Genomic DNA, 12,710 nt, shown 5'->3' on the forward strand with positions numbered 1-12,710 from the left:
CGTGCTCTCGCTCACACATGACACCACCCATTTCCCATAGTGCACGTCTGTCTAAGAACCATCCCCCTCAGCACAGTAAAGTGTACCCCCTCAGACAGTCCAATGCCCCCACTCAATGCTCAAAGTAGGACTCGCTTCCCAGCATGCACTGCTCTGCTCTTTCTTTCCTGATCAGACCACTTCCTGGATCTGATCAGACCTCTCAGCTCCCTTTCCAGATGCACACTGTTTGCTGCCTGTAGGCCTCGTGCACTTAAACCAGGAAACGTGGCCATTAATCCTCCTGCATGAGGGCCCTTCATGACAGTATTCTATCCCTTGCATTTCAGAAGCTAGCATTTTATTTTTCAATTGCTTGTACATTAATAGTCAAAACATCACTGACTTCAATTTTTGTAAGGGCATGGATCCTTTATAAATGTAATTTCCTTAATTTTGTTCACAGTTTAGCAGTTTAAGAACGTTTCCTTTCATTTTGGCTGAAACTGAAACATGATTTTATTGCATCTGGGTTAATCCAGATTTTATGTGTATTGACAAATCCAATTCATTCTCTGCAGCCAAATTATAAAATTATATTGGGAGCCACAGCAAATGCCACAGTATTGTATAAATTATGTATAAATTATTAAAGTGGTATTTACCCTATTTTAATTAACAGCACATTTTAACAAACATCCAAAATATATTTATTATATTTTGTTATGTTTTAAATTATTATTATTTGTGCAGAACATGACTAAGATCGGACGGGTGAGGACTCCAGCGCGCGCGGGAAAAGGCCAGTTTACAGACACTAAAAGCGTTGCGTCGCTTCGCTTTAACATCCAACGGGCTCAAGGGATCGCTTACAAAAACACATTACTGTAACCGTTTTTTAAATACACATTCAAGGGAAGAAAATAATTATACGTTTGCACATAATATATTATTCCTCTATTTGCTTCATGTATTTCACGAAATGAATAAAACGCATTCTGACCAAAAATATAACATACATTTTTTAAGTTAAATATGTACAGATAAAACAGTACGTAAACGGAAGGCAAAATCGTCGCCTGGATCCACAATTGAACACGATCAAAGTGATACATAAGCATGCACGAAACACGCATCAGGTTAGTCCGGCTCAATCTGAGGTAAAACGGTAGGCTACGTATCTGAACCATTTCTTCCAACTCAGCGCTGCTTTTGCAGTGGCCGCGCGCTGCGGTGTCCCGCAACGGTGACTGTAACTTACTGTATGCAGTAGAGAGCTACTGTAACCTACATTATGTATAAAATATAAATAATAATAATAATAATAATAATAATAATAATAATAATAATAAAACAAATGCGTTTTACAATTGTATTACATTAGCACTAGGCAACAAAAGCACAATCGTGCAAAACAAAGCAGCAACAGACATTTTTCACAGACGCCAGTCCTGGCTAATTGTCAAGACACATTTATACGACATGAGGAACCACTGGGCGTAATTAATAAGACATAACACACCCACTTCACCCAACAGATGCGTGGACACACGAGTGCACTAATTTGTTCTTACAGTTTTATACACATTTAAGTGCTCTCACAGAGATACGATAAAATTACTCGAGTTACTATGTGCCTTAATACAAGCCAAACAGAAAAGGCAGAACATTTTAGTGATACGATAGTTACGAAATAATGAACGTTAAAGCAATGAATTAGCTGTCGTATAATGGTAACTTAACTCTTCCCAAATTGAAATAATTATTTCCCCAGAGTAATTCGCCCTATACTTCGGCACAATAATCTTAATAATGAATGGCAGATTTGATTTATAATTGGCTTCTTAATATTCTGAAACATCTTTGCGAAACGATTACTTTTTCTTTAAATCAGAACAATCTTACGTCATATTTGCTCCATTAAGAATTTAGCAAATAAAATATTATTAACAAATTTAATCAGCAGGCTATTAAGTCTTATATCGACATGAAATTACTACGAAGCAAAGGCACGTTGTAACTGCACGCGCTATTTTTAAACGCAGTTGTGAAATAATTGCACTAATTTATGTGATACTCTCCAATGTAATGTATTGTAGCTCATAGCTTCTGCTGACATAATATAGGCCATTTTTCCAGGGCCGGACAGGGTTTTAAAACAATTATTTAAAGATAAAGAAGACAGTCTTATTAGCAGGCACACTTTTTAAACCTTCCCTAGCAAGGGGGAGATGTGCCGTTAAAACCACGATGTTCTTTAAAAAAGTACTTTGGCGCCCTCTATCTGACAAGAAATGTAGCACGTAACAGCTAAGAAGTCCACATCAAACACTCCTACGTTTGTTCCGAATCACGTCCAACTGTCCTCGCCTGGCTGGTGATGGAGACACCGACCTGCCCACCAGACAGAACTTCTAATCTAAGCAGGCGAAAGGACAGCAATTTCCCTCTTTCTGCAGAAACCCCTTAGAATTTCCAGTACATACAAAATTGCCCACCATCCTTTGTGTGTCAACAACACTGGCAGTAAAATTGCACCTGACTGCATCTAAAAAGAGGAGGAGGAACATGGTGTCCCTAATGGTACAGATTTGGACATTTAATGTGCGGCTTTAGGGTGGCACTTCACCAACCCATGATTTAGATGGATGGCCACACCTACAGCTGTTGCAGTTCACCATTCCGCCAGCAGGTGGGAGTGAAACACTGTTTTCCAGCTACAGAATTGGGCCAAAGTCACTTGTTTTAACAAGTCTTCCCACAAAAAAATAAAGACACAGATACACACACACCGACACACACACAAGCAAACATGTACAGACACACATTCAAGCACTCTGACACACATACACCCACACTCCACCACCCAAACAATCAGAAAAAGAACAGAAAAACTGACATTAAAAATTAATTCATGAACTGCACCATCGTCCTCAGAGTCAAAGGCATGGCACTCACCTTTAGTTTAGACCTAAAATTCAGAAAAACCTGAAGCATCAATTTTGTGCCCTGGAGATGATAAAACAGTCAGACATGGTTTATGTAACCCTGCAAGTTTTTGTATAAAGCAGAAGACTCTGAGTATCCTGTTCCATAGAGTTTCTGTATAAAGCAGAAGACTCTGAGTATCCTGTTCCATAGAGTTTCTGTATAAAGCAGAAGACTCTGAGTATCCTGTTCCATAGAGTTTCTGTATAAAGCAGAAGACTCTGAGTATCCTGTTCCACAGAGTTTCTGTATAAAGCAGAAGACTCTGAGTATCCTGTTCCATAGAGTTTCTGTATAAAGCAGAAGACTCTGAGTATCCTGTTCCATGCATTGTCTCTAAATGAGTAAACAGGGCTGTAAGGTCGAATGCTTGCACTATGTCACACTGAACATTAAATGTGCCAGTTTAACAAAGCATAGACAAGAGATCCAATGCTTTGTTCTTTTTCGAAATCTGCACAATTCCCAAAAGTACCCATGCCATAATTGGATATGCATGGTATCCGAAATTGTGAAATTGGTTTTTTCATATTATTGCAACAATACACCCTCACTCTGTCCAACTGGATGAAAAAGAAACCCTTCTCCCTCTCTTCGACAGGATAAAAAACACAATCCATCCCTCACTTCTATTGGATAAAAAAATATCTTCCCCTGTGTCCTATTGGATAAAAACATAATCCATTACTGCCTCTCATTGGCTAAAAAGGCACCTCCCCATCCCGGCGATTGGGCGAATGACGTCCATCAGTTACAGTGCTGGTGAAACTGAGAAGTGCATCGTGGGTACACCGTGTTCTCTTCAGGCTTCAGGCGAGCGAGACATCACAGAGAGGCCTTGGGGGCCGGCCCTGTTCTCTCTCTCCCATTTTCTGTCTCCTTCTCTCAGACAGGCCCAGGTCCCTGGCAGCCTTGGTCTGGGCCGACACATAACCTCTGAACTTGACCCAATGACCCCTGACCCCCTGACCCCTGTGGGCGGGCTCTAAACGGCCAGTCCAGGAGTAATAATAATAACTAATAATAACTTAATTTATACAGCACTGTTCACAATGTTTTGCAGCCCAGAGTGCAGCACAGAAGAGCGTCTGCACTTACAGAATGGAGAGTAAATGCACAGTATGCCTCCACACACAGAGACACAGCAGTGCAGAGCCACACAGCGCACTTAATTACAGTTCATCTGCCAGGGGGGCGAGAGCCTCCTGAGAGACTGGCTAATTACTCACCCATAAACCGCCAGGTTTGGAAGAGTAGATGTGCAAGGTCAAACACATTAAAGTGCAGCCCTGTACCCTAAAACAGTCACACACTACAGGCTGATCTCCTCCAAGCCCTGTACCCTAAAACAGTCACACACTACAGAGTCATTACCTCCAAGCCCTGTACCCCAAAACAGTCACGCACTACAGAGTCATTACCACCAAGCCCTGTACCCTAAAACAATCACGCACTACAGAGTCATTACCTCCAAGCCCTGTACCCTAAAACAGTCACACACTACAGAGTCATTACCTCCACACTAACACACCAAACCTGTACATTAACTGCGTAAAGCACTGATTTAACATATAGTAATTATTTTACATGAAGAAAACATAAAAATGGTACATCCATGAGACTGAATTCCACTCAGCAGATGCAAAAGCTTTAAGGATTCATTCAAGGCTAAAAACCTATTCCATCTTTAACATCACATACTACACACATTAAACACAGATGTCATAATCTTAGACTTCTTACCATTTTTACTTCTGAAAACCAGGACACAAAATTTCTCCTAACAACAATATATTCAGAATAATTTAACATGTACAGTATTTAAGTATGTTTGTGATATTTTTGGTTCTATGTAACAGTAGTATTAGTTCAGTAACATGTCACATTGTGACCTGCAGAATATGCAGTGTTTTCACACAGTGAGGCACTGCACATGAATGCTAACCGACATAAGCTACAGCAATGTATATAAAAACCACTGTGTGCTCCTGTAGCATAAAGCATAGATAATTACTCAGAAAGACCACTAGAGGGCACCACAGTCCCATATGTTTCAGCTTCTCGACATTATGACACATTTACAGCATCCCAGGGCTATAATAAGCAATATTTCAGTAATCGGGGTAATTAAATACACAGACAGACTAAATAAGCCTTCATAGCTCTTAAACAGCAACCTTAGATATTGTTTTATTATTTCTTTTGCTCACTGATAGGAGACGCTGGCTTATAAACGATGACCCGAGTCCTGAAAGCTGTTTAGTTCCTCTGAACCAGCTGTACAGCTGTTTGCTCTACACAAGATGCTATTACAGATTGTATTCTGGATGTGTGTGTGTGTGTGTGCACACATATCTGTGTGTGTGTGTGTTTGTGTGTGTGTACACGTATCTGTGTGTGTGTGTGCGTGCGAGTGCGTATGCGCGAGTCCATGTGTATGTGCATGTGTGTGTCTTTGAACAAAAGAAATGTTCTGTGCTTCGATGATGTCAGACCGATTCTCTCATGCGCAAACTCCAGGGCTGCTGGGTAACGAGGGCTCACTAACGGAGCTTCCGCATCCACGGGAACTTCACTGCACACATTAACACAACCGAGGGGATTTTTAAAAAACTTAGGCTGTGTTTCTCAAAACCATATTAATGAATGAAAATTTCAACTAATTAACATCGCTTAGAGGGTAATTATGATCCTGGTTCCCTGGATACGCTCTACTCTTCGCCGCGATTCGCCGCCTCCTCCACCTCCTCCTCCTCCTCCTCCAGTGCTGTCTGCTGAGATCTGAGCGTGACGGACAGCTCCATTTTTTCCCAGCAGCCTTTTCAGCATTCAGACGAAGCGGTCTGGCGAGAGTGACTCCAGCAGACTGTGACCGAGGCACAGTTAGAGGCGCACCTGTGTTTTGAGCAGTTTCACTGTGACCACTGTGTGGTTAGAGCTGCGTCTGCGTTTTTAGCTCAGAAAGTTTGGGAACCCCCTTACCCCATACAGCCAGACATAGGGTCACATTACAGAGTTTTCGACATGACTGCACACTCTTGGGGGGAAAGTACTGGATTTAACGGGACACTGAAACCACCCCCAAGAGAACATGTTCCCTCAGTCTGCGCATGGCACAGAACCACGCCCACCTGTCAGACAGGTACAGAGAGCAGGCGCCACACTGGACTGAGGCAGAAGCCCTGGAAGGTTCAGCAGTGCCCCAACACCCCTAACAGATTCCCCGTCTGAACGTCAGGACGGTGGAACACACTCCTGTACGACTACCCAGCCAGGTCTGACACAAAAACCACACGTGACGCTAAAAATAATTTTGCGCCTCAGCTGGAGCGTGTGATTTACAGCAGGGCTTGGCAAAGCCAGCGCCGCGGGGTCACGCGAAGGTCATCCGGTTCGCGCTGAACGCTTTTACGGGTCGAGGGCTGCCTCAGTAAGGACCGGCCTGTCTGTTACTAAACAGGGAGCGCAGCAATAATAATCACACAATCAGACAGGACTGGGAAGGGTTAAAAGAGCTTCATAATCTCACTGAGTCAGGTCACTGAACACTATGCAGACTGGGTCGGGTCACTGAACACTATGCAGACTGAGTCAGGTCACTGAACACACTGAACACTATGCAGACTGAATCGGGTCACTGAACGCTATGCAGACTGAGTCGGGTCACTGAACACTCTGAACACTATGCAGACTGGGTCGGGTCACTGAACAACATGCAGACTGGATTGGGTCACTGAACACCCTGCAGACTGGGTCGGGTCACTGAACACTATGCAGACTGAGTCAGGTCACTGAACACTCTGAACACCCTGCAGACTGGGTTGAGTCACTGAACACCATGCAGACTGAATATGCAGCAGATTCCCCAGAAACACAATCCCACCACTTTCCCCCTGCATGTGAGAACTACAGGCCTCCAGCCTCTTACAGAAATAACCTGTGAACTCAAACACCTCCCTGCACACACATTACTGCACACACAAACACACACACACACTCACACACACACCACTGCACACACATTGCACTGCTCACACACTCCCAAACACACACTCTCTCTTTCTCTGTCTCTCACACACAAACACAAACAAACACACACACACACACACACCACAGCAAGCAAACTGCATAAATACATACCACTGCAACCACACATGCACACACATACATCAACCAAAAAAACCACACTGAAAACATAACAGCCCTCCTGCCCAACACAGCACCATACACCCCAACACTAAACACAACCGGGACACAAACACTACTGTACACCCCAACACCACACACCAACACTACTATACACCCCAAACCCGCACACTACGAAACACCAACACCACGCTCCACTACAGTCCAGAAGAAAAACACCGTGTCAAAACTAAATCATGCACTTCCAAAACATCAGACCTTCTGAAAGTTGTAGGAAAACATAGCAACAACAATTCAACACACGTGCACACAGGCACACACACACACACACACACACACACACACACACACACACAAATGTAGTCCCATGAAAGTTACACAGATTCACTTGAAGCGGCGTGCGTGGGAGCTGAGGGGTTCTATATAATTTGTGTTAGACCCACAGACTGACATGAGCACAAACCCCCATTAAGCCTTCAAGCTGTGAGGTCACAAATGTGTGATTAGAATGCTCTTCGCTGAACATTCTAATGCTGATGTCACAATCACTACTGGCAACTGGAAACCGACAGAGTTCTAGAACGACTAAATTGAACCTTGCAAAAACTACTCATCAAAGAACCTGACATTAGCTGACCATAAAGCTGTACTAGCACTAGCTGTACCAAATTAAACGTACCATAAGCGTACGTTCAACTTCCCAAAGGCCGTTGAGCTTACCACTGTACCCTTAAGCTGTACCCCATTAAAGCTGTACCCCGTTAGAGCTGTACCCCGTTAAAGCTGTACCCCGTTAAAGCTGTACCCCGTTAAAGCTGTACCCCGTTAGAGCTGTACCGTTCCCGTTAGAGCTGTACCCCGTTAATCCGCAGCGCCGTGGTCCCTGCTCGTAGTGTCGGTGGATTTTGGCAGTGTGCCGGGGAAGAACGCACCTCCACACGCATGCGCACGCTCCGGCCCTCACTGCACAGCGTCCTGTCGCCTCTCTCCTCGTCTGCTGCTCCCACACACTGCTCCTCCTCCTCCTCCTCCTCCTCTTCCTCCCTCCGGGCCTGCCCAGCTACAGTAACACCTGCCCTATCAGATTCCCCCCGTCCCCTGCCTGTCACCCTCCTGCCCCGTCCCATTCCACTGCCCCCTCCCCCGGGTTACTACGGTTACTGCCCCGTCCCCAGCACTGCCCCAGTCCTGCAGACTGCTCTTGTAATACTATTGTACATAACACTGTATCAGTTATAATGCTGATTTTGCAATGTGAAGTGTAAGTAATGTTTCATCACAGATATGCATGCACGTATGACACAGTATGACACTTTAAAAATGCCTGCCAGGAACCAGACGTAAGAGACTGAAAAATGGCGGCATAAATAAATTGCCAAGAAACATGACTGCGCAGGAGAACGTCTGTCAGCAGTCCAGAGAGCCTGGGTGCAGTATGACGCCATATTTTATGATAACAGGAAATTATCAGGAGCTATAATGAGCTGCATCTCCAACAATGAGAACCTACACTGGTACAGTACATCTGCCTGACTGTTCACTGAACAGACCAGTCCGTATGACTACACGCGTGATACACCCTTACACGCTACACACGTGATATACCTCTACACACTACACATGTGATATACCTTTACACACTACACTTTACATCCTTATATGCTACACGTGTAATACATTCTTACACACTACAGGCGTGACACATCCTTACACACGTGCTGTTTCAGCGATGGCATGCAGTTGGCATGCAGTGATGGAGTGAATGTGGAGGAGAGGAGTGTGTGATCTGCTCCCACAACAGCATTACATGTGTGGGGGAACAGAGTGTGTGTCCTAATAATAAAACTGAAGAAATTAAAAGGAAGGGGAGGAGAGGAAGAGGGGAGGGAAGTCATACTTTTCGCGACGGCGTTTCAGACGACCGGACTTTCTTGGGAGATATCTGTGAAGAGAGTAAAATAATTATTTTCTTGTTTCCCCTCTTCAAAGATATGTCCTATAGCACTAATATACCACTAATATCTCCTATGCTACTAATAGATCCTATACCACTGATATCTCCTATGCTACTAATAGCTCCTATATCACTAATCGCTCCTATAGCCCTAATATCTCCTATAGCAATAATATACCACTAATATCTCTTATGCTACTAATAGATCCTATACCACTGATATCTCCTATGCTACTAATAGATCCTATACCACTGATATCTCCTATGCTACTAATAGCTCCTATATCACTAATAGTTCCTATACCACTAATCACTCCTACCACTAATATCTCCAATAGCACTGATATCATCTATACCACTGATTGCTCATATACCACTAAATCTCTTACACCACTAATTTATCATATACCACTAATCGCTCGTATACCACTCATTTCTCCGATAGCACTGATATGGTTCAGAATATGACTGAGCATTACAGTATGTAGCGTCAGGGCTGTGTGGTGCTGTAGCTGCCTGCTCCCTGTCCCTCCGGCTCAAACACATTCACACGCTGTGTGGCCTGTGGTAATGCGTCCCTTCCCATTTTAATCTCGGGTCTTTTTCAGAGCGCGGGGGGGGTGGGGGGGGGGGCAGTGTCCCTCTCCTCCATCTCACAGTGACCATATAGACCGCTCTCCTCTGGCAGCCATGATGTTCTGTATTTTATATGCCATACAAATATCCATGACCAGCCTGTGACCTGTGAGCCTGAACAGGACCATGGTTTACCCTGCATCTCTGACACTGGAGACAGAATCTGCCAGACTGCCAGTGTGCCAGGGTGCCAGTATGCCAGTGCACAGTCTGCCAGCGTGCCAGCGTGCCAGTGCACAGTCTGCCAGTGTGCCAGCGTGCCAGCGTGCCAGTGCGCAGTCATGCTTTAGGGCCTGATAGCAGTCCAGTTTGCTTTGCATTTTCACTTCAATGCTCCGATTGTTCCGAGCACAAATCTGTGATTGTGGTTTGCCTGTAGCATCTCCTGAACATGGCGCTCGCTCGCCCTCTCTCGCTCTCTCTCTCTCTCTCTCTCTCTCTCTCTCTGTGTGTGTGTGGGTGTGAGATCTATCAATCCTGGGATTTATTAGCTCCGTGATCTGATAAGTGTGTCTTTCTGTTCACATCGCTCATCTGATCAAGGCCAGCAGGACGTTCTTGAAGGTTTACACCACATTTCACCCGGTCTCACGGTTTCCTTGCTCTTAATTACTGTTACAAGGAGAAATGCAAATATTATTTTTAGCCATATTTGCTGACGTCATATGACTTACAGAAACATGTCACATGTAGAGCCATGTAAGACCATCATTACTGCCAGACTACCAAAAAAAACAAAAACTGTATGAATTCTGATTTAGATGTATTACTTAGAGGAGAACCAATGTGAACTGTGGTTAAAAATGAATTGTGGGTAATTCCTGAAGCTTGCCTCGCTGCTGTAGTAAAAGTCAACAGCGCGACTGACTGCGAGCGATTGCGGGTGATGAACAGCCTCGTTACAGACTTTCTCAGGTAAATGAGAAAAACAAACAGCACAAACTGCGGAAGACAGGGCCCTAGCGTGTGGATACGCACACTCGTGTGGATACGTGTGGATAGCACGCGCGTGTGGATACGTGTGGATAGCACACTCGTGTGGATACGTGTGGATACGCACACGCGTGTGGATATGTGTGGATACGTGGGGATAGCACACTCGTGTGGATACGTGTGGATAGCACACGCGTGTGGATACGTGTGGATACGCACACGCGTGTGGATATGTGTGGATACGTGGGGATAGCACACGCGTGTGGATACGTGTGGATACGCACACGCGTGTGGATACGTGGGGATAGCACACGCGTGTGGATACGTGTGGATAGCACACGCGTGTGGATACGTGTGGATAGCACACGCGTGTGGATACGTGTGGATAGCACACGCGTGTGGATGCGTGTGGATACGTGTGGATAGCACACGCGTGTGGATACGTGTGGATAGCACACGCGTGTGGATATCACGGAGAAGGAGACAGAGACACAGGGGAGAGCACGGCTACACCAACACACAACACTGACCACAAACACGGAAAATAACGCTTCCTTTCTTCAGCAATAATGCATCGTAACAGCAAACAGTCCTGACATTCAAAATAAAATAAAAACATTCAGCTGGTCATAATGCATTTAAACAGTGAATATAATTTAGCTATAGCCTACACAGCAGACCCTACAACAGGTCAGAACAGTCTAAAGACCATGCATCCCCATCCGCCGAGAAATATTAGCATGAAGGCCATTGATATGCTGAATAATTTCAGCAGGGGCATCATTCATTGGCTGAGTAATTTCAGGTTTGTATGATGTGTATTTGCAAACTCTGTGGGAGTGTTGTCAGCTTGAGACTTTATAATTTCTATGATAATGTCACAGTTTGACTAGTTTTCATCTGTAGAATCACTTCTTAAAGGCTTTTCATTTGCTATATAAAGACTAATAATGTAGAATGAAAATCAAACCCTCACAGATCTCAGAAACTGACATCCGCCTCTGCTCCAGATAAACAGACACACTTAGAGCAATATCCATTATCTTCTGATTGGGTGAATATAACTAGTTTCTGATTGGAGAAAGGCTGAATTTTGCTCTCTCTGGACTGGATGGATTGGACTGGTTGACACTGCTCTGAAGATTGGATGGTGTTCATTATAATCTCTTCTGATTGGAGGATGTGATCAATGTTACTCACTCCCAGTTGGAGGGATGGTTAAATACTTCTCTCTCCTGACTGGATAATGTTAATGTTACTCTCTCTTGATTGGAAGGCCAGGTGCATGACCCCCTCTCTCCTGATTGGTAGGGCAGGTGCATGGCCCCCTCTCCTGATTGGTAGGGCAGGTGCATGGCCCCCTCCCCTGATTGGCCGGAGGGGTGCGAGCGGGACGCACCTTCATGGGGGCCAGCTGAATGGGGGTGATGTAGGAGGGGTCCACCATGGGTTTGGGTCGGCTGGCGGTGTCGGCCAGCAGGCTCTGCCACTGCTGGGGCAGGCCCGTGAAGCGCTGCTGCCGGTGGTCGAAGCCCGTGTGCACCCGGTGCTGGAAGTTAGAGGGCGCGGAGATCTCCAGCCTCTTCTTCTTCTTCCCAAACATGCTGGAGATCCCCGACAAACCTGGGCGAGAGAGACAGGGAGAGAGAGAGAGAGAGAGAGAGAGAAAGGAATATTAGCACTAATAAAGTAGGACCAGACCTAGTGAGTCCTTTACAAAACCCAAACTGCAAAAAGAAGGACACCATATTGCACTTTACTGCCCCGCAAACCACTGGGTCCACAGCGTTTAAGTAACGCTGCAGAAACGCTGCAGAAACACTGCAGAAATGCTTCAGAAACGTTGAAGGAACGCTGCAGCAGCAGCACAGCAGGCCCTGTAAGGACAGAGCTCGCTGGCCCGCGGGGCGGACGCAGACACAATCCCGCCTTTCATGCCCACCTGACGGCCCGATCGTCATGGCGACTGCGCCCACCTGGAGGGCTGAATTGTCAGGGCGACCTCGCCCACCTGGAGGTCCAGATCGCCATGGCGACCTCGCCCACCTGGAGGGCCGGATCGCCATGGCGACCT

At 45.4% G+C, this 12,710-nt stretch overlaps 1 protein-coding gene across 3 annotated transcripts in view; it reads right to left on the reverse strand.

Annotated features, from left to right (window-relative positions):
* pak5 (p21 protein (Cdc42/Rac)-activated kinase 5) overlaps window positions 1–12,710 on the reverse strand; it is a 54,500-nt gene that overhangs the window by 23,307 nt on the left and 18,483 nt on the right. For 2 of the 3 annotated variants that reach the window (XM_064340786.1, XM_064340788.1), the window contains exons 2-3: window positions 12,036–12,259; window positions 9,011–9,055 (exon numbers count right to left, since the gene is read on the reverse strand). In XM_064340786.1, coding sequence (XP_064196856.1) covers window positions 9,011–9,055; window positions 12,036–12,239 — 249 coding nt within the window. In that variant the 5' untranslated portion in view covers window positions 12,240–12,259. The remainder of the gene's footprint in view (window positions 1–9,010; window positions 9,056–12,035; window positions 12,260–12,710) is intronic. The other variant, XM_064340787.1, reaches the window with a different exon arrangement.

This window comes from Anguilla rostrata, chromosome 6, assembly GCF_018555375.3.
Source record: "Anguilla rostrata isolate EN2019 chromosome 6, ASM1855537v3, whole genome shotgun sequence".
NCBI lineage: Eukaryota > Metazoa > Chordata > Actinopteri > Anguilliformes > Anguillidae > Anguilla > Anguilla rostrata.